At 38.9% G+C, this 23,906-nt stretch overlaps 1 protein-coding gene across 1 annotated transcript in view; it reads right to left on the reverse strand.

Moving 5' to 3' along the window:
• Positions 1 to 23,906, reverse strand: part of CACNA1E (calcium voltage-gated channel subunit alpha1 E) — a 93,259-nt gene that overhangs the window by 16,709 nt on the left and 52,644 nt on the right. Inside the window, exons 29-35 of the mRNA XM_075182273.1 lie at positions 21,419 to 21,484; positions 20,241 to 20,332; positions 19,111 to 19,276; positions 10,660 to 10,787; positions 10,157 to 10,253; positions 7,515 to 7,620; positions 6,091 to 6,198 (exon numbers count right to left, since the gene is read on the reverse strand). Of these exons, the coding sequence (XP_075038374.1) occupies positions 6,091 to 6,198; positions 7,515 to 7,620; positions 10,157 to 10,253; positions 10,660 to 10,787; positions 19,111 to 19,276; positions 20,241 to 20,332; positions 21,419 to 21,484 (763 nt within the window). The remainder of the gene's footprint in view (positions 1 to 6,090; positions 6,199 to 7,514; positions 7,621 to 10,156; positions 10,254 to 10,659; positions 10,788 to 19,110; positions 19,277 to 20,240; positions 20,333 to 21,418; positions 21,485 to 23,906) is intronic.

The following is a 23,906-nucleotide window of genomic DNA, read 5'->3' on the forward strand; positions in this document are numbered from 1 at the left end:
ACAAAAGCGACATTCTGGCAGGAACAGCAAACTTATCAGGTTTTATGCTTCTTAAGTGATTTTTCACATATCTTGCTGTCAGTCTGACACAGCACGCAAACAAGTGAAGGTGCAGAGAGCCTCAACTAATTTCACACTGCATTAAAACATGCTGCGCTTTAAATCACAGTGCATTGAATTAGACATAGCTGGGGGAGCTGATAATGCTTAGAATTCTATTTTCACTGCCACTGAAGAGGCTTTTACTGTAATGTAAAATATATTTCCATCCTCAATGCAGAGGAAGAGCGGGACCTGTGTTTCTCATGCTCTTAATGAAATAAAGCACCAGGGTTTTACATATGGGTGTAGTTATGGTGTAGTTTGAATTGGTGGGAGAGGAGGGGGTGTTTAAAAAATATTTAAAAAGTTGTTCTTAGTCCTCATCATTTCTGACAAGGCTGATTCTACAATGAAACCGATTAAAAGGATAGATTTATCAAATTGTCTAAAAAGGAAATGTGGAGGTGTTGCCCATAGCAACCAGGCATAATCTAGCTATCATGTATCTAGTTATAGTACACGCTAGAAAATGAGAGCTAGAATCTGATTGGTTGCTATGGGCAACACCTCCACTTTTCCTTTCTAGAAGGTTCGATAAATATACCCCTAAGGCAGTGTTGGCTAACCTGTGACACTCCAGGTGTTGTGAAACTACAAGTCCCAGCATACCCTTCCAGCAATAAACTGCTATATATTGGCAAAGCATGCCGGGATTTGTAGTTTCACAACACCTGGAGTGTCACAGGTTAGCCATCACTGCCCTAAGGCATTGGTTAAATAGCAGGATTTGGGGGCAGCAACTGTGAACCTTCCTAAAACCAGGTATTTTATTTCTTCTGTTGACTAAATCATTATTTTCTACCCTTGTGATATAGTAGATAATACACCAAGTAAAGTAACAAAATCTCTGTCTTATATTATCATTTTAGTGCCAACATATGCCACAGCATTGTATAATCAAGAAGATAAATTGAGCATACAATGATAACAACAGTACAGGGACATATAGTGAAGGAGACGGTAAGAGGGCCCTATTCGCTAGTGTTTATACTTTAGTCAAATGTATTATTTTGCTTTGGTTCTGTAATACAAGAGTGTAAGTCTATCTCTGGCCATTCCTCTGACACAGCAACTTTTTTGCATGTGGGCATGGACATAAGAGACTGTGTCCAAAGGGAAAAGTGGAGTGTTCCCATGGACGCCCTCCTGTCCCCTCTGTTCTGCCAATGACCTCTGCCCCTGCTCCTCAATCATTACCTCCTCTCCCTCCTGCCTCCAAGGGGTATATTTACTAAACTGCAGGCTTGAAAAAGTGGAGATGTTGCCTATAGCAACCAATCAGATTCTAGTTATGATTTATTTAGCACATTCTACAAAATGACAGCTAGAATCTGATTGGTTGCTATAGGCAGCATCTCCACTTTTTCAAACCTGCAGTTTAGTAAATCTAGCCCCAAGACTTCTACTGTGCTGCTCCTTTCCTCTGGACCTCACTTTCTCTCCAAGGCTTAACTGTTCTCTCAAAACCCATTTCTTCATCAAAGTCTACCAGCTCTCCTAACCCTCCACTACTACCCTATTCACACTGTCCTGTACCTTCGTTATCACCCTGTTTGTCTACCTCTCTTCCTTAAATTGTAAACTCTCATGAGCAGCGCCTTCTTCACTGGAGTCCTCCTCTTCTCATTACGTAAACCACCAGCTCGCCTGTATCTCCCATTCTATCCTCACCCACTGGCTCTGATCCTGGTTGCTGCACTTACTCTCCTGGATACAGATTGTGCTAATTTGCTCTCCTACCTCTGGTTACTGTAAGATACTATTCCCCGCCACGCACTTTATTTCCTGCTGCTTTGACTATTCATTTGCTGTGTATCCTATTGTTTTGCCTATTTTGTAGTACACTGTTTTTGCCTTTACTGTTATATTCTTGTTTTTGCCTTGCGCTGTTTTACTGTATTCTCTCTTTACAGCACTATGGACCTTTCTGTGGTGCCTTATAAATAAATAATAAGAAGAATAATGGGACACTGAGCACCCTAAAATCTTGCCTCTTGTGGTTTTATGACACATTGTTAATATGCCTGTTATGAGCATAAGATTCTATTTAAACTCTTAAAGTACCACCAAACCTATAGTACAAGTTGGTTTATTTAAAGGCTACTAACATGGACAAATATATATTTAGAAGTTTTAGGAGCTTATCAGAACAGATGTAATTTGAAATACATTTGTGATCGTAGTGGAATATGTTTAAGAACACACAGCAGACCTCTTGACTAATATACTACAGATACATTATCACCTGATACATAAACAATTTAAGATCTTTACACATGATGCCTACATAGGCAGATCTGATTGTTCAACTTGAGAAATGAAAGACCAGGAGTTATATTTACTAAACTGCGGGCTTGAAAATGTGGAGATGTTGCCTATAGCAACCAATCAGATTCTAGCTGTCATTTATTTAGTGCATTCTGCAAAATGATCGCTAGAATCTGATTGGTTGCAACATCTCCACTTTTTCAAACCCACAGTTTAGTAAATATACCCCAAGTTCTTGGTCATATTTCACAGATCATTTTCTCCGTCCATCGAAATGAATAACCAAATCCCAATTAGTTTGATCAGCAGATAGCCAAACCCACATAAAGAACGCAGCCATTGGCCAACAATTTCACAGTTTTCCTCTAAAGAAACATTATACTGAAACAATACTTAAATAAATAAATAAAATTTTAATAATAATAATAATAATAATAATAATAATAATAATAAGTCCTGCTTTGATTATTGCTTCTGGTCTAGTAAAGTATTCTTCCATTTTTCAAAATAATTACAGGATGGAGAACACTGTTCTACTGGAGTCTGTGATAAACATTTGCAAAAATAAAGCAGCATGGACAATTTTTACGTACAATTGTGCATATTTTAACGCCCCAAGCATAAGTAGGTTCACACAAAACAAAGCAATATCATGACCTATCTGCGCAGGCGATTTGTGTGACCATCGCAGATTGCTTACTGTGACTGATACTATCACATATAATCAGCATTCTCATTAATATGAACTTTACTGTTTTCCTTCAATGTGCTGCTCGATTCACTGTCATTTTGCTTTATACAACTCAGAAAAGGTGTTATTTCCAGTGTCAGAACTGGTTCAGGGACAGGGCAGTTGAGGTAGCTGTATAATTGTCATGCCACTGGGTTAAAAATAGCTTTCAAAAAGTTATGTTTTATTTACAACTTTTTCATACCCAGCAAATAATAGCAAGAGATGGCAGCATGGCAATACCCTGTGATAAGACCTTATAAAACCTAGTATTTTTATTAAGTTGTAGAATAAAGGCTGTACTTCAGACTGTTTCTATTACCTTTGCATGGTATAAATGTTCTCTACATCTTGTCATCTTTAAGTCTATTATGATCAGGAGTCATTTATTGATTAATAATAAGATCAAGTTAATATAGACTAGAATAAAATAACATTTCATATGTAAGATGATCAAATTAATGTTTTATTATTTTAAGCACATGCAAATAACTATGTATTTAGATAGGGGAAAGAAAGTCGTTACAGTGAAATAGTAGCTCATCACACCCCTTGAGATGTTAAAATCTGGTGCCTTTGTGTGGCTAATAGACTCTGCACCAGTTCCGAACAATTGGGAATACCTATAAATATGTGCTGCCTTTATAGCTCATTTTAATATCCAATCAAAAAATCTTGTTTTAACAATTCCACCCCTTATTCAGGTACTTATTATTATTATTTTTATACATGGTACATGGTATGACAGAACAGTACAGTCAGTCAACAAATAACACTACAACTCTCCACGCAGCTACAGGGGTGAAAGGGGTATATTCAGCACAGGCTGAAACCTGTGCCCATTAGCGTGGGCGCAACTAACAGGTTTAGAGCCAATGAAAGAGGTGACATAATAGAGGAGTGGAGTCTATGGACAGAGAGCCCAAGGAGGAGGTGCGCAGTGTAGCTGGTGAACAAAAGTTATAGGTAATGAGAACAGGACAGAAAAGGGCCCTGCTTCATAGAGCTTACAATCTAAAGTGAACGGGACAAACAGATGACACATGGGGATGAGCCAATGTAAGGGGATCTCAGGGCAAGAACCGAGAGTGGGATAGATGGAGAATGAAAGAGAGTGAGGTACACTACATAGTGAAATGGTTAAGCTGGAGGACTGGTTGGCTTTTCTAAACAGGTGAGTTTTCAATGGCTATTTGAAGTTATACAGACAAGGGGATAGTCTGATACAACAAGGGAGACCGTTCCAATGGTGGGGGGCTGCACAGGAGAAATCTTGGATAAGGGAGTGAGATGTGGTTACTAGAGGGGTGGAAAGGTTGACCGGAGAGGCAAGGAGGTAATATGTATGGAAATAAGGTTGGAGATGTAGAGAGCAGTGAATTTGGAGAGGGCCTTGTACGTAAGGTCAATGGTGTGTAGAGTGTGAAGTAGGAGAGGATGATCCATGGTGTCAAAGGCTGCAGATAAGTACAGGAGGATAAGCAGGGAGAAATGGCCCCTGGATTCGGCTGAGAAAAGATCATTGGTGACTTTGGTCAAGGCAGGGTCTGTGGAGTGGATGGAGCAGAAGTCAGATTGGAGAGCATCAAGGAGGGAGTTGTCAGAGAGGTAGCTGATGAGATGGTTGTAAACAAACCACTCAAGCGTTCTGGAGGCAAAATGGAGAAGAGAAATGCGGTGGTAGTTAGAGAGTGAGGTGGGGTCAAGATTGGGATTTTAAGAATGGGTGAAACAAGAGTTTTTTAAAGGATGAGGGGAAGATTTCAGTGGAGAAGGACAGATTGAAGTGGAGAGCAAGTTGGTAGCAGACAGTCGGGGAGAGGGAGCGAAGGAGGTGAGAGAGGCTGGAGGGAATCCAGGGGGCAGGTTTAGGGTGGAAAGGATAAAATATAAGAGAATGGACTTCGTCACCAGTAGTGGGGAGGAATGAGCACATTCAGGCTGGATAGAGGGGAGAGCAGAGTTTCAGGTGAAGAGGATAATGACACATACATATGTCACTATCCATACAAAACACTACATTCACCCATCACTTTTAGCCAAATAATAGATTCTCTGCTAAAAATGCCATTTTGGTGCTCAAATCTATGTATGGTGGCAAATGTGATGTCATAATGGGCTGACTTTTGCATATGTTAACAAGTGACCCCATATGGCTGAAATTTAATTTTATTTCATGTAAGTAAACGTTGCAACTCATGCATACTAATTATATGTAGCTAAATAAGGTCATGTACTTATATTTTCCACTTGTTCTCAAATCACTACTCTGTGCTGTTGGAGGACCCTGCTCCATTCACTATCTATCTACTGTAATTTTTAGTCTGTGGCTTCCTGTCACCTGCCTCTTACATGGCCAAAACACTCATCTGCTGAAACACTCTATGCCTCTGTGAAAATCATCTGGTTCCAGGTTGTTCAACACTGTTCACTTTAAAACTACTATTAGTAAAGACTGATGAAAAAAGATGCACTGACCCTATTGAAACACACTTGAAATAAAAACTTACACAGAGCATATATTCCATTTAGGCACCATATGACAGCAAAGAGAGCTCAAGTCTGTCTTTGTCACTGTCTAGATATTTTGGAAGCCTTCCAGCCACTTTAACTGACCATTTCATTATAACACCAGCTTTAAATATAAAAAATATCTGGCCAAATGCCCCCTTTAATTTAACATTACACTTCATGTTGAGCTTAACATACCACATGCCTATTCTCCGAATATGGTTATAGAAACTGCTAGAATATCTTTCTGTAGGCAAGATACAACAATAAAGCTACAACTTATCTCTAGAGCAGTTTTTTTTGTACAAAATGCATGGACTCGGAGGTAAAGAACTGGGAATGTACCATACAACATACAGTCCAACAATGAACTGGTGTATTGTGTCTTGAGACAAAACTATACATGTCAATCACACAAATCGCTGCTTTAAGTCAGAATGTGCAGAGTCGCTGTGCTTTGGAGCCACTCATAGCCTTACCTCTTGGCATTGGCACAAGCAGGTCCAACATCTTTTGGGAGAGATTTGGCCATATCGCCAGTATTTCATTCTGCAGCTCTGAGTCCAGTTGTTGTCTATCAGCTCCACCTGTAAGAAGTCGCAACACAAAATGATTACCTACATCCTGTACCATAGGGTGCCAATAATCAACAGCCTCTGCAAGGATAATTTTGAATGAGATAATATTTATAACACATAAGGCATTTTAAGACTTTACTTTTTCATATGAAGAAAAACGGTGAACAAGAGAATGCAAAATGAAAAAAGAGTTCCTGTATGTGTGTATATATATATATATATATATATATATATATATATATATATATGCACACAACTATATTTACATCAACATAAAAGCAAGTCACATCAAGCCCACATACATTTTTAGTTTAATGTTCAATACCTCTTCAGAACGCACTAAATGGAAAAATGTGCATTCATTACAAGTGTGTCTCTCCTGGAGTTTTCATTAATACTACAGGATAAGTAAAAGTCTAATTGGAGTTTATAGTTATTAAGAAACACGTTGGGGTTATTGTATGAAACCTGAGGAACATGAAAATGTTCTTAAAAGTGTCATTGTAGGAACAACTGTGCAATTTTACACCATATGCTGTTAAAAAGTCTGTAGTGAGGATGTAAAAATGCATTTTTTTGTCCTTTTTTAATAAGTAGATTGTACAGATATATTTATAGTTCTTTTCTTGAGACAGGATAATTGCCTACTTCTTTAATGTCGAGTGCTGAATAAGTTGGGAATAAAAGGAAATCCTAAAGATAAGTCAAAGCAAAATTTTTATTATTCCTCTTTTATAGAATATCCTCCATAGATTCTTATAGAAATCAGCTATACAAGTATGCCCCTTCCTCTATGTCTTGTACTTTTTGCTGCGACTACTTAAGTGGCAATTAAAGCAGTATTTAAATGACCTACAAGTAGGTGCAAGCTGAACTGTGGGCTGAATATCCTGTGACACTAACCTTATGTGATTATTCTGAGCCAATCAGCAGTCTTAAAAGCCGGTAGACTCCCTATAATTTGTGATGTCATGTACTGATTCTAATATGCATAATTATTTATACATTTGTACCCACTTCTCTTCCTATTATGCTAAAAGATCTGAAGCTCTAATACATAGAGTAAAAAGGTTTACAGAATCAAGGACCGTTTGACCTGAGTATCATAAGCCTGTAGAATTTCACCTATACAATTTTTGAAATGTTAAATTTGGGAATAATGCATTGTATTCTTTTTAACCAAAGTAGTTGAATCACTTTACATTCCAGGTTTATAATTGCGAGTTAGAAACATCGGTGAAATGACACAGGGTATAAATCAGTCTATATTGTACCGCCCATACAAACCATATAGAACATTTCTATTTGTACCTTTATATTCTTACCTTTGGCTATTTTTATATCCAGTGCGGTCCGGATCAGAGCCATGAGGGTGGATGAGAAATGTACCGTCATGTCCTCCGTTACTGGCATATTCATTAGGACCAATCTCTGTACAAAAACACCGGGTGCCCAAGATATGGGATATCGACAAGGGGACCCAAAGCAAATAAGCACACATATGCACATAATCACTACACCATACACAGAACAAGAATGGAAACATCACTCCCCAAACTTCCCTCCACATCCCCAGCTCCACCCTATACCAGTGTTCCTGACGGAGGTAACATCACAGAAGGAGCATGCAAGGCCTGCCCTAACTGCTACTTATTCTAGGAAGTGTCAGGATTGCTGGACAGTACACACACAAGGAAAAGGTTTAACTGTCCAGAACCAGCAAAATAAAGAGAAACTTTGTCTGAGAATGTAATGACTGACTTATAGACTACCATCCAAGGCTACAAAGTGGATCTACGAAACGTTCAAAATACATCTTTAGAGCTATCATAAAAAGGAAAAACATAAAGTTAATTGCAAATTTAGATAATTTCAATTGGATTGATTTAAATATTCTATTTCTTTTATCTCGTTAGCGTCCTCCTCCACTCAGTCTACCTCTGCTATCAAGTCTCACTGGGTTCCATGTTGGGGTCTAGCCTCGTCTATAGTGGGGGAGCCAAACGACATGTGAAGACTGACTAGTCTATTATGTTATTTCCTTAAGCCTCACACGTCAATAGTCACCTTATACAATGATTGGGACAAAACATTGACACAGAGTTCAATCAGACTCGGTGGCAGAAGCAGTCTGAGTGTAGACAACAGCAATATTATTTTTATAGGGAAAGTTATTAATCATTTCAAATATGAAAATGTTTTAAACTCTGTACGTTATATTTTGCCAGCAAATTAGCGATCATTAGGCTTAAGGCTGAAAACTAGCCTAACATGACCCTTTAACGATACAGAAATAAGGTGCGTATCGTGAGTTCTGAATCATGTAAGGCAAAAAACGACAGTCATTTTCATAGTAGCATGTCTCTCACAGGCAAAAAATAGACTACTAAATTGACTATTCAGCTTATATTGTGGTAAAAAGCCAGTTTCTAGCTTCTCTGCAAGGTGAACTTAGGATACGCTAGATATGTTGTTTTTTTTCGTTCTAAGGAGAAATTCCAAGAAATAAAATCAAACACTAACACATAAGCCTCAATGCAAGGTGGATAGAGTGTAGTGTACTACATACAATGCTATTTTCTACCACTCTTGTCCTATTCTTGCCCTTACTACATGATATTGGGTTGTAAGCCTCACACAACTGTTTGAAATCCTTTCTCTAGATACTGGTGTAATAAGGGTGATCTGTACCTTATAAGCCACTTTATTAGGACATCTTTTTCCAAGGCCTAAAGGTGGTGACATGAGGGTCAGCATTTCGTACATCTCTGTGTAATGGATACGGCCACTGGTTATGGACAGGGGGATCCAGAGAAGGAGGAAGGGAGTGAGGTGAGGACAATGGAACGAGCAATGAAAGGACAAAGAGAAGCAGCATAACCAGGGCAGCAAAAAGGAAACCAATAAGAAAAAAAGCACACAGGAAACAAGGAAGAAAGAAGGAAACAGAAGAGAAGAGGGAGGGGTTAATAAATGCCATCACCCTCAGGAGCTGATTCAGGCGGGGTTGTACCGCAATCATGCCCTTATTTAGACCTTTTCCCCCTACACCCAAATCTTCTCTTCTGTTTTTCGGGATCTCTACTATCGCAGTGAGCAAGCATGTACAGTATTAATGCCAGACTTCATAATGCAGATCCTGATGTGCCCGCCATCACTACAGTAGCAGGCTGCTCTTACTGAGCTGGCATTTCAGGAGCCATGTATCGCTCCTGGATATTTTATAACTTGACCAGAAGGTGCAAATTACTGGTTGTAAAATAGGGATCCTGCAGTTGCTTCCTCCTGGTGTTGTGGCGTGGCTCCCAGCATGCACCAGTGCTAAGCATGCTCAGGGCTGCATACAAGGAAAGTGTTCATGCATTCTCCCTGCAAGTCTCTTCAACTCATGCCAAGTTGCAGATTAAAGAGTCCACCAGCTGCCCCCCAACACCAGTAACCCTGGACCTCTGGAGAGTGTGGATGCTTTGGTTATAATTAAAGAACAGTTTCCATCCACAGACCCAAAGAAACACCAGCCCCATTGATCCCTTAAAATGAGTCATGTGTCGATGGGCCTACAGCAGAGCCCTGCAGGGGAGCTGTGATAGACATATTTTACCATGTAAGCATACACCTTTCCAGCTAAGCTATTCTATACATAGTGTTGCCTACACAATCCTAGAGTGCGTTCTTCTGTTCATGCTTCTCTTCCCTGTTACACCAGTGCTATCATCTCACGACCCTCCCAGTTTAGTATTGGTGTGTTGCTGAGTCCCAGGGACTAGCTTGGGTGCAGCTGCTGATTTAGTGGGACTGGGAGTGAATGTCAATATTTAAACCTGGAGGCAGCAGCCCGAGGTCCCTTGCATGGTGCAGTAGTGGAGCGGTGGAGGGGAAGGGACAGTTAGGTGAAGGGAAAGGTGGGAAGGTAGAGGTAAGCTATGCCCTTGCTGAGTGGAAAGGGCTGATAGACTGGGCACCAAACCTTGCATGCCACTCTGTAGGGGCAGTTCTCTCCTAGGCCGAGCGGAGGCGAGATGACTCGGACTAATTTGTACATATCCTTATAGGGAATCCTGCCACTGGAAGAGAAGCACAGTCATGTTAATCAGAGCACAGCTCAGAACTATGAAGCTGTTAAAGGACAACCCCCCCCACAACTTCAGTGACTGCACCATGAGAGCTCCTGGGGCAGTAAAATATCAAACCCAGCTTTTTGCAAAGACCGCAGGTTGCTCTGGGATGTGAAGGAGGGCAAGGACGGGAAACAATCCAAACAGAAGTAATCAATTTCAATCAGCAAAATGGAGCATTTCTTAGCAAAAAAATATGTCAGTGGAAACAAGTGACCTGTATAATAAATTGGAGTGTCTTGGAGAACTTTTTTTAGAATGTTTAATCTACTTGTGGAATCATCATCTTTTTACGCCATATTTGTGAATATTGCAGGTCTAGTTTCAGGAATAAAGAATGTGGGAGGTAATTTACCATGCAGCTCTGTCGTATTCTGCCCAGATCCGAACAAACTCATCCAGATGGTGAGGACCAAGTATGGAAGAGTCTCTTGTCAAGTACTCAAAGTTATCCATGATGACAGCAACAAACAGATTTAACATCTGAGGAATACACATAGAACATGTGTTAGAATATGTATAATTAATATTACACCTCCGACCTGTTATTTATATTTTATAACGCGTATTTATTGAAGGTCAGACCATTACAAACATTAAAACAATGATAAAAGAACAAAGACGTATCATCAGATACTTGAACAAGCATACAGATCAAAAACAGAAACATCTTATTGGGATAAACCTTAGAGAAATTTGAATGAGATGACCAATTTTTTTTTATTTTAAAAGAGGGATGGGACTAGGGGAAAAAGGAGAGCGGGGGGAGGGGGTAATGGAGTGACTAGACCATTACAGAGATAGGAAGGGAAAAGGAGGAAGTACAGAAGGACAAAGTACTGAGCGGAAACTTGGGTTCAAGCTAATGAGAAGTATGACTGAAGAAGGACCCCACACCTTGTCAAAGGATTTAGTTTACTTTTTAGAAACATTGAACAGCTGTATTTCTTTATAAAAAAAAAACTAATTTACACAGCAACTATACCCAAAAATTTACATTTTCATACAATATAGGATGAAGATAAAAAGCACTGTTCAATCTCACACCATAGTTGCCACCATTGGCAACTTGTGTCCTGGGAGGTCCGGGAAGCACGTGGATGTGTGGGGGTGGGGCTCAAAGAATTGTGCAGTTAGCCCCACCCCAAAGCAGTCATCATTTTTTCGACCAATAAAAATAGGGGGTGGGGCAGCAAAAACACGTACACGGCACCACTAAACCCTGCCTCCTCCGTTTATTTTGCAGAGCCGGCCGGGAATTGGGAGAATTGTCTGCTCTGCCGGGAGTCCAGAAGACCGACCCGGATTTCGGGAGTCCCCTGGACATTCCGGTAGAGTTGGCAAGTATGTCTTACACCAACTTTCCACCAATGCTTTATTTATTAAAAAGTAGAGTGGTGGGATATTTCCTCCCACCTCAGTTACAAATACCAGAAGTCAAAAGCTACAGCTCTTAGATAATTATTAAAAAATAATCAGATATTGGGCAAACAGCTTAAATGATAAAACATATTATGTCATCTAGGCTGATACAACTGGTCATGGTCCTATGTGGGCACCCACACATCTGTAGTATGTAATTATTCACCCTGCAATAACTATTAATTAACTTTACAATCTCTGAAAAAATAATGTATTTAACCCTAACTCCTGCAAGACTTTTAGCATATTTGTAATAATACTGTTACTGTTTAAATGCAATACTGTCAACCCTGCAATCTGGTTATTTCAGATTTATCATGCCTACAATCTATTTCAATAACCATAACTTAACTCTGCAATATGATCTCTGCAATACTATATACAATTATTCCTGCAATTAACAATACAATATTATATATTCATGTTCTCTCCCACTATCTCTCTCCCTTAACAAATGTTCTATCTCTCTCTTACCACATAACTGCACTCTCTATCCTATCACACCCTCACTCTTTCTGTCTTTCTCCTATTGCACTCACACACACTCTCTTCTCTTCATATATGCACAGAGAGGAAAAACTGATACCACACTTGTTCCCATTATTTATATGATATTCATGCTTTCTATCGGTGCACACACAAATGAACACACACAGGGGCGTAGGAGCGAAAATTTTCATGGGGGGCAAAAGGCCAAGGGCTACTATAGGGCTACTATAGAGCCCCTTTTTCTTGCGTTTTGCTTTCTCGTTTCATGACAGTTGTAACAGTGACTGTAGATATACAAAGACTCCCTATGTTAATGTTTGTCAGTCTTTCAGGGGTTGGCCAAACATTTATTTTTACATTATTAAATAAATATTATTATTACTATTAATGGCCAATTAGTACAATAGTTGTTAGAAAGATAAATAAATCCAATTCTTCATCTTAAAAAATTTCATTTCTCATAGCCATTAACCTAGTTTTTATTCAGATGTCATTGACAGCCTAATCTCATTTGATCGGGAGTATGTTTAAATCTATAGTCACTGCCTCACTGGTTATGGTCTGTGCTATAAATTTAAATTGCTATATCTCATGTTTGTTACTGGACCCTCCACATAAAATTCAGGGCAAAAGTAAAGTGAATAGTTGTTCATCATCAATACAGGTTATTTATTAAATGTTTATGAACGGAACACTTAGGGGTAAATGTATCAAGCTGAGAGTTTTTCGGCGAGTTTGAAAATCCAATCATATTCTAGTTATCATTTATTTAGTACATTCTACAAAATGATAGCTAGAATCTGATTGGTTGCTATAGGCAACATCTCCAATTTTCAAACCCGCCGGAAAACTCTCAGCTTGATACATTTACCCCCTAGAGTGTTTTAAATATATCTCTAAAATCTATACTAAGGCAATCTATATTAAAGAACATTTGGTAGCTATACTAAGATAATCTGTCATTTTAAAAAGTTTCACAAGTTTAGAACAGATACCATGAATACAGAATGTAGCATGAAGGCTTTTGTGTAGACGTTCATGGGGGGCAAAACACAGTCTTGCCCATCCAACTGAAATCATGGGGGGGCAACTGCACCCTATGCCCCCTTGTTTTCGACACCCCTGCACACACAGAAGAACCTCTTAAGTCATATACATGAGAAAGGATTAATGAACACAAATAGTTAAGTTAGTAGGAGAATGGGGCAACACATTATTGGATATAAGCTGGAAACTCACTTCTGAGAGTGGCATTGTATAATATCTTACCTGTTGAACCATACTTTATTATATGTACTGTATTTAAGAATTTTATGTACCATTTATATGATCTTGAAGTTATATTTGTGAAGTAAAAGATTTTGTACCATGTATAGTCATGGCCAAAAGTTTTGAGAATCACACAAATATTATTTTTCACAAAGTCTGCTGCCTCAGTTTTTTTTATGACAATTTGCATGTACTCCAGAATGTTATGAAGAGTTATCAGATGAATTACAATTAATTTCAAAGTCCCTCTTTGCTATGACAATGAACTTTATCCCAAAAACAACATTTCCACTGCATTTCAGTCCCACCACAAAAAAACTAGCTGATATCAGGTCAGTGATTCTCTCATTAACACAGATGAGAGTGTTGACGAGGACAAGGCTGGAAATCACTCTGTCATGCTGATTGAGTTAGAATAGCAGACTGGAAGCTTTAAAAGGAGGGTGGTGATTGAAATCATTGTTCTTCTTCTGTTAACCATGGTAATCTGCAAGGAAACACGTGCAGTCATCATTGCTTTGCACAAAAAAGGCTTCACAGGCAAGGATATTGCTGCTAGTAAGATTGTATTTAAATGATCCATTTATCGGATCATCAAGAACTTTAAGGAGAAAGGTTCAATAGTTGTGAAGAAGGCTTCAGGGTGCCCAAGGACGTCCAGCAAGTGCCAAGTCCGTCTGGTAAACCTGACTCAGCTGCGTGATTGAGCACCACCAGTGCAGAGCTTGTTCAGGAATGGCAGCAGACAGCTGTGAGTGCATCTGCACGCACAGTGAGGCGAAGACTTTTGGAGGATGGCCTGGTGTCAAGAAGGCCAGCAAAAAAGCCACTTCTGTGGGGTTGCTTCTCAGCCAAAGAAGTGGGCTCACTCGCCATTTTTCCTAAGAACACAGCCATGAATAAAGAATGGTACCAAAACATCCTTCAAGAGCAACTTCTCTCAACCATCCAAGAACAGTTTGGTGACGACAATGCCTTTTTCAGCATGATGGAGCACCTTGCACTAAGGCAAAAGTGATAACGAAGTGGCTCGGGGATAAAAACATCAACATTTTGGGTCCATGACCAGGAAACTCCCCAGATCTTAATACCCTTGACAACTTGTGGTCAATCCTCAAGAGGCGGCTGGACAAACAAAAACCCACAAATTCTGACAAACTCCAAGCATTGATTATGCAAGAATGGGCAGTCATCAGTCAGTATGTGGCCCAGAATTTGATTGACAGCCTGCCAGGGTGAATTGCAGAGTTCTTCAAAAAGAAGGGTCAACACTGCAAATATTGACTCTTTGCATAAACTTAATGCAATTGTCAATAAAAGACTTTAACACTTATGAAATGCTTGTAATTTTACTTCAGTATACCATAGCAACATCTGACAAAAAGGTCTAAAAACACTGAAGCAGCAAACTTTGTGAAAACCAATACTTGTGTCACTCTCAAAACTTTAAGCTATTTAGGCTGTATTTGTCTACATATACTTGAAGAAAGGGAGATTGAATGGATTCTATATATTTATAATACATTGTGGTTATGGTGATGATCGACTTGTGATCACAATTAACATGTAATAGTGGGTTACTTGATGGATGTGTGATATTTGGGTGTTGGGAGGCCCAGTCAAACATGGATGTCATGACAGATGGGAGTAGTTCTCACTAACTTCTAGTTGGGGTGCAGTAACGCAATAGCCGGGTCTCCCCTTCTATGGTTGTCATGGTGCAAGACAAATGTTTAAAAAGGCTGCATAGAAAGATGCTTCTTAAGAATATCTTGGATATCACGACAGCCATAGTATTGTGACAAAAATAGCGTGTTGTATTACACCCTAATACCTAATGAGATTACTTATCAATAGGAATAAAGGTATTTGTCTTACTATTTACTGTTCCTAATTCAATGTCCATATCCAGTGATGGCCTAACATTATAATATATATATATATATATATATATATATATATATATATATACTATATAATGTCATAGTATTTGTGTTACCTAGGAAACTGCAAGCCAATTACTCAGTCTTTGTTACTACCCTAGAGTGATGCGACCAGGGGCTGGGCAGGGGGACATCTGCCCCCAGGTCCAGGTCTTTGCAAGGTCCCATTATGTGCTATCTTGGGCTGGGTCAATGGGCCACCTGTATTTTTTTCCCTTTAAAATGTCCCTAATAGGCTGCTGAGTAAAGGTTTGCTACCTGGGCTAAAATGTGCCAGCCCTCCCCTGGATGCAACTCAGCTTAATTGCTCTTTAAAGGAACACTCCTTTTTTTCATCATTTTTAATATTTTACCCTACTCCTGTGATATTAAAGTAATATACAAAAGCAGACTACAGCCACCAGGACAATATAAACCGTATTTAGTTGCAGAGGAGACATTTTTTAAGCTGTTATGTTCATTTATAGTTATGATGACGGTTTTGAGTGTGAAGTACATTGATGACATGTGCAGGAAGGATAGATAGCTATGTCTGTATCTCTCTCTTTCAATAATATTCTACATTTAATACTTACTGTTCTTACAAATACATTTTTAATGAAGCATCTGCTTTAATCATGTCACAGACGTCTCTGTGAACTTCCTTGATCCCTTATTAAATAATTCAACATTTTAATGTGTTCCTTGTTTTTTGCAAACATTGTTTAACTAGGACAACTGCTTGCAAAGAGGTGTCTGTTTTTCTCTAATCTACTAATGAGGCAATGAGTGTTCAGTCAATTATGTCCAGTCTAGATGGTATTATATATGTTCAGCCTATTTTATTGTTGGTATCAGATATGTTCAGTTTATTATTATTGCTGATATTATACATGTTCAGAATAATATAATTGGTGGAATTATATATTTTCATTTGTGCAGTCTATTATTATTGGTGGATTTATATGTGTTCATTCTTTTATTATTGTTGGTATTACATATGTTATAAGAGGCACACTAGTGTGAAGAATGAAAAGGCTTTAATTTGGTCTTTGTAAATCATTATCCCTGTTCCCTCCATTCAGTTTCATATAAGCCTGGTTGAGAGCCTATTGTCTGCTTGGCATGTGTACGGGGACTACGGTCAAGAGAGTTTAATGCAGACTTTGAGATGTCTGTGGTGTCTCCACTATAGGACTTGAAGTTTGGGGAAGTCTATAGAAGTAAGGTGTAGACCTTCCTACTGGCAAAGTGTAAGAACGGGTGGGATACGTTTTAACGATTGCCATAATTATGATAATGGCAATTGTAACTAAAGAATGACGATTAGAAAAATCCCAATAGGCAGGAAATCTAGACTTACTGTAAAAAAGACACACAACAACCCCGATAAGCCTGCTATGCTTTCTGATTGCAGAAAATCCCGGTACTTGCAAATGATCAATTAAAATGGCGATAGTGACATTTCTGGATTTAAAGCGGCAATGCCAGGACCCGCCGCCTCTATAATGTATGCTTTATCTGAATTGTAATTGTAACCCTTATCTTAACCCTTACCCTAATCATAACACTAACCCTAACCCTAAACCTAACCCTTTCTTAAGATTGATGATACAGATTAATGATGATGATACAGAGGAATGATAATGATATGGCGCACATGATGATATGGAGGATTGATGATAAGGAGGAATGATGATGATGATATGGGGCACATGACATTATCAGGGGTTTGATGATATTGGGGAATTGCTGATGATATGAATGGATTGTTGATATGGGAGACTAATGATATGAGGGATTGATGATATGGGGAATTGATGATACAGGGGGTTTGATGATATGGAGGAATGATGATGATACAGAGGAATGATGATGATATGGGGCACATGATGATATCGGGGGATTGCCGATATGGGGGAATGATGATGATATGGGGCACATGACGTAATCAGGGGTTTGATGATATTGGGGAATTGTTGATGATATGAATGAATTGATGATATGGGAGACTAATGATATGAGGGATTGATGACATGGGGAATTGATGATACAGGGGGATTGATGATACGGAGGAATGATGATGATAAGGAGGAATGATATGGCGCACATGATGATATGGCAGATTGATGATACAGAGGAATGATGATGATATGGGGCACATGATGATATCGGGGGATTGATGATATGGAGGAATGATGATGATATGGGGCACATGATGATATTGGGAGATTGATGATATGGGGCACATGATGATATTGGGAGATTGATGATATGGGGGAATTGTTGATAATATAAATGGATTAATGATATGGGAGACTAATGATATGAGGGATTGATGATATGGGGAATTAATGATACAGGGGGATTGATGATACAGAGGAATGATGATGATATGGGACACATGATGATACAGGGGGATTGATGATGATATCGGGGGGGATTGATGATATGGGAGAATTGTTGATGATATGAGGGATTGATGATATGGGAGAATTGTTGATGATACGAGGAATTGATGATATGGGAGAGTTGTTGATGATATGAGGAATTGATGATATGGGGGATTGAGGATACAGGGGGATTGATAATACAGAGGAATGATGATGCTATGGGGGATTAATGATATAGGGGATTGATGATACAGAGGGATTGATAATATGGAGGAATGATGATGATATGGGGGAATTGTTATTGATATGAATGGATTGATGATATGGGGGACTAATGATATGGGGGGGGGTTGATTACAGGAAAGTGATGACAGAGGATTGGACATGCCCGTTCATGGAGCAAGGTGTCCCTCTCTGGTAACTTGGGGTGTTCCTTCAAAATTTTGCTACGGCTCCCACGAATTTGTAGTCACACCCCTGAGCAGAGGAATGGTGTACAAATTGACAATAGAAAATAGGTAAGTATGTTTCATATTGAAAACAAGATAATCAAAAACATTAAAATAAAATATAATTGGGAAAATAAATCACTTGAAGGACAATTGAAATCAATATACACATTGATCTACTTTTAGATGGACAGTAAAATTCACAAACTGGAAGTCTTATGGCAAAAATGCAGAAAACAAAATGCCAACTATCTGCCCCTTGTCCCATGTCCCAAAAAAATACAGCATGTAATAACAAGGAAGTTGGTATAAACTAGAATTATCACACATATGCAGAGCAGTACTCATTCCTTGATCTGCTCCAACCTATTCACTTGAAAGTTCTGTATCTAGTGAATAGCCAGCCAAGGCAGCATCAAATTTAATGTTGATGTGTGATACTTATTATGACACATCAGACCCGGGAGCTGTACATGTAAGCCAGTAACCCAGTAGCTCGAATGCTGCATTCTCAAGTCTATGGGGAGGAAGAGAGGGAGCTATGGTCCAGGCATTTGAGCCAGAAGATGCTAACTTAGATGGAAATACATTTTTTTCCTCACTACTGGCAAAGCAACAAGGAAATGTAATATTTAATATCTTTTATACCCCACATGGAAACGCAATGTGCATTAATGAAACACTTAGTGCCATCACCTGAAATACCAGTAAGTAAGTTTCTGTAAAGATATTTCAATCTAAGTAAAGGAAGAGTTCAAATATATCACTTAAATATCGCACAACTCAGATGCCTTCTTTATAGCGCCACAATAGAGCTGAGAAAAGTTAAACACTACAAATATATATAACAGAGGAGACTTACCAGGAAAGAACAGAAGAAAATGAAGGAAACAAAATAGACATAGGCAAGTTCAGTCCCACAGCGGTCGCTCTCATTGTGTCCCGAGGGTGCACTGGTGTCCGGCTCACAATCTTTATCACCGAGACATGACAGCATGATCTCCTGCCAGGCCTCACCAGTGGCGCTCCTATCAAAAGGCACATGGTCTTCAATGAATAAAATGAATTACAGACTCACGCCATATGTGTCAACCCTCATCTGCATTCCTGTTGCTTAAGATTGGCGCTGGACTTTCAATAGTCTCTAGAGATAATGGGCCTGAGTCATTAAGGAGAGTAAAGCATAAAAAAGGAGTAACATTTGCACCTGGGCAAAACCATGTTGTATTGGAGGGGGAGGTAAATTTAAAATGTGAGGCAGATTTATAGTTTGGGTAGGGCATGTCCTAGATCAACTTTATATTTCAATGTAATAATAAGGCTAGCAAGTATTTGTGTGCTAAATGAAAAAAACAGCCAGTATTTAACTTATGTACAAAATAATAAACCCCTTGCTTTGTAACATGGTTTGTCCCAGAGAACATTTACTCCTTTGCTTGCCTTAATGACTCAGGCCCAATGACTGTCTAAATATAAAGATAATGTCCGTCTCAAGCAAGATGTTGCAAACAGTAAACTTCTTTGGTAAAAAAAAAAAGATGTCCATTTTACCAAACTTGCTGTACCTACATTCGGTAACTTTATTTCATAGACACCTCTATCTAACTATTGTAGGTATGACGATTTAAATTCTCAGCATAGAAGGATAATAGCGCTAGAGCCTTCATTCCTGGTGATGTCAGATGTATGACGTGGTGGTGGGAGTGCATTAATGATGCTTTCAACCAAGGACAAGTCATGTTCAGCAAGGCAGCTAATTAGTCGACAGAGTGGACTCAACATTTTAATTATGGCTAACTAAAGGTGGCAAAGATAAGTTAAGGTAAAGAGGGATTCTCCTTTAAAACAATTTAGGAAAAGGGTCTGGTTAACACTGTCCACATCATATTTAGGTTGATGTTTCATCACAATTTCACTTTAAGATTGGGGACACATAGGAGAAGCTACTAATATCTCTATCATTGAAAATACAAAAAGCTGGTGAGAACCAACCTGAAGAGCAGCATGAGAGAACTGAAGAAACTCCTGAAGTTGTTGTGTCTATTAATATGACTTTCCTCTTCCAGACGGATGTTTCCAAATACCTGAATAACAAGATGTGTATATCGAAACCTGATATGATATTTCATTATACATGGGATAAGTAGACTGAGGCTCATATTAAGACTTATCAGGTCCTGTAATTTTAGTTTTACTATGTACTGCCTTGTGCACTATGTGATAAGCAAAAAACCAAAAAAGCATGTTTACCTGGGAGAGTGCAATTTATTGAGCTATGAGCTAAGTTTTATCCTGGGTAGTTTTCGTACAGCCGGCACAGTAGTAGAGATATGGATGTATATTTACTAAACTGCGGGTTTGAAAAAGTGGAGATGTTGCCTATAGCAACCAATCAGATTCTAGTTATCATTTTGTAGAATGTACTAAATAAATGATAACTAGACGCTGATTGGTTGCTATAGGCAACATCTCCACTTTTTCAAACCCACAGTTTAGTAAATCTAGCCCATGAAGTGTAAAGGAAGTTGGTCTGCAAGATTCTCTCTATTTAACAGTTAGTAGTTTACTGACTTGAGTTTACAGACTGCACTGTGCCTGATCCCAGGCTGGTTTATTCTATGACTCGGTTCTGCTGTGTGAGCTTAAGGAGAGCTGCCTAGTGCTCCAAACAGAGTGCTTTTTCCTGGACAAACATGGTTCCAGAGAAAGTCTGTTTTTGTGTTGCTTACTACAAAGTGCCTTGTGCACTCTATTTCAACACAATTACATAATAAAGACCTGCTTACAGGTTAAGTTTAATAAATGGAAATATGCTAAGAATTAAGATCCTTTTTGCAGAGTCACATATGACGGAGAGTATATTAACAAGGTACGACCCCCGGGTTGAAATCCTTTCTTTTCCTCTACTTCTTCTCTCTCTCTCCACGGCTCTAGCCCTGTCTTCCCCTCTTCCCTCCAGCCTCCCCTTCCTCCTTACATAAAAACCAGAGATATCCGATACTTATATGTTAACGTTCTTGTCCTTATTTTCCCGCTGAACATACTATATATCTTGTACTGTTGATATGATATGTGACACTGTTATATCAGTTTCCTACTGTTTTGTACCGTTTGACTCTTCAAAAATAAAATGTTTAAAAAACCAAACAAATAAAAAACAAGCTACTAACCTGCATTCCGATAATGGCATAGATAAAGAACAGCATTGCAATCAAGAGGCAGACATACGGAAGAGCCTGAAAATAAAGCAGCAGAAAGTTATTCAAGTTCTAAACACATAAAGGATCAAATATGTCCAACTAAGATTTAAAAAAGGAGGTTATCACATCAGACAGAACTTAAGAAGACCACATTAGGGCCTGAGTCATTAAGGCAAAAAAGGAGTACATTTGATCCAGGTCAAAGCATGTTACAATGCAATTGGTGCAATTTAGTTTATTATTTTGCATGTAAGGAAAATACTGTCTGTTTTTCACGTAGCACACAAATCTTTGATAGATTTATTTTTACTCTGAAATTTAAAGTTGATCTTGGACCCCTAGCCCAACTTTAAATCTGTCCCCACATTTTAATTTACCCCCCCCCCTCCTCCAATGCAACATGGTTTTGCCAAGGTGCAAAGTTACTCCTTTTTTTTTTACTTTGCTCTCTTTAATGACTCAGGCCCATTAGCGTTTCCACATCACCTAAACTGTTTGAAACAACATTGAACATGAACCAAGCACAATTTCCAATAGTGAAACCACATAAAAAGAAGACTCCAGAGTACAATTCAGTCCTGAATTAAACCAAAGAAAATTCCATGACTGATTAGAACACTTTTATAGGACCACTATATGCAAGTTGATTGATATACAATAACTGCTGGTTACATTCATTGATATATATTAATATGTATGTAGATATATATATATATATATATATATATATATATATATATATACACACACAAGTTAACCCGTGCATGATACTCAGATACTCATGCATTCTAGTCAAATCAAGCTACTTAAGGTGTTAAAAAGGTTCTTGTCATGCATTTGGTGCTAGGCCAGGCCTCCTCAGGGGAAGAGCGTTACTTCCCGACGCAAGCGCCCTTTTTTAACGTGGTTTAGTCCACATGTCACCACCTCATCATTTTTCTCCATCACCTCATCCTTCATCTTTATCGCCACATCTATCCAGATGTCTATCCAGACACAGGGATCTCTCTCAGCGGTCCTGAGTATCACACTACTCTCGCTCTGTCACCCCCGGCAACCACCAACCACTCCTAACTGTCACCCCCTGCAACCACCAACCACTCCCAACTGTCACCCCCGGCAACCACCAACCACTCCCAACTGTTACTTCTCCTTCAAGAAATATATATATATATTTTTAAAATCTTTATAAACACTTTTAACAATTAACAAATTAAATTAACAAATTAAAAACATCTTAGTATACCAAATTTCAGCCCTTTCTGAGTTCTTTTTCCACCCACACTAAGAATTTAGTAGGTCAGTGTATAACTCCACCCAGCAGGTGGCGCTGCAGCTTGTTTTTTTTTTTTTTACACACAGACTAACACACGCCACCAGGCTTATATATATTAGATATTATTAAAGCAGTTACTAATCCCAATGAAATAAACTACATTCAGCCCCTTTTTAGCATGAAATGGATGAAAACTGAGAACAGCAGGAAATGTGGAATATCAAAGATCTCAAATTCTGTCAAGGTGTGCGGACTTCTTTCAGAAATCTTATTGGCAGCTCTCATATATAAGGGAAATTTTATTTTAGCGTTGTGGTCCTTTGAAGCAGGATTGGTGATACATATATCATATCTGAAACATGAGACAGTGATCAGACTCAAACTGAAAGAACTAGAGCAGACTAAATGAACACAGCATTATCACTTGTTGTTATATATGATTAATGTGTAACAGGGCACCCTATCTAGCAGCCAAGAACCTGCACAAGGCTATCAAGCACTTTTCTGTGGCTCTCAGACTTTCAGAAGGCCTCAAATTAGTACTATGAGCATTACCGGAAAGCACAGCACATGTTAGTAGTACTGGCTGAAAGCTTATAACCAGTAAACCCTCCGATGCTTGTTTATGCTGAATAGGACATCCATAATGCAAATCTCTAACATACAAAGCACAGTTAAGATAATGTCTCATATCAACTTGAAATATATGCTGGCTTTTGCTCATAAATATTTATAAACTGTTATGGTAATATCAATTGAAATAATGAAACCCCTAGATCCACTTCACACGGTCTGCTCCAGCAGCAGCCCCCTTTCAAGGAATAAAATATGTCCCAGAATACTCGGTTGCCCCCAGGTCCTAATTTTTTTTGTAGTAGGGCCTTAAAAGGTCTTTATATTGCTTAGTGGGGCAGACAGAACATGGAAGGAGGCAGGTAGTGACTAAAGTAATCCAAAGTACAGATTGCAGTTATAAAAGCAGGTGAAATGCAAGGGAAAGGTCCAATTCACAAGCCGAGGTCAGAGTAAGGCATAGATCTGTAGCAAGTCCAGTAATTAGACCAACGTCAGGGCAGGCAGAGATCAGTATCAAGTCCAGTAATCAGGCATAGATAGGGGCAGGCAGGGATCAATAGCAAGTCTGGTAATCAGGCCAAGAACAGGGCATGCAGAGATCAGTAG

This window comes from Mixophyes fleayi, chromosome 8 (genome assembly GCF_038048845.1).
Source record: "Mixophyes fleayi isolate aMixFle1 chromosome 8, aMixFle1.hap1, whole genome shotgun sequence".
Taxonomy (NCBI): Eukaryota; Metazoa; Chordata; class Amphibia; order Anura; family Limnodynastidae; genus Mixophyes; species Mixophyes fleayi.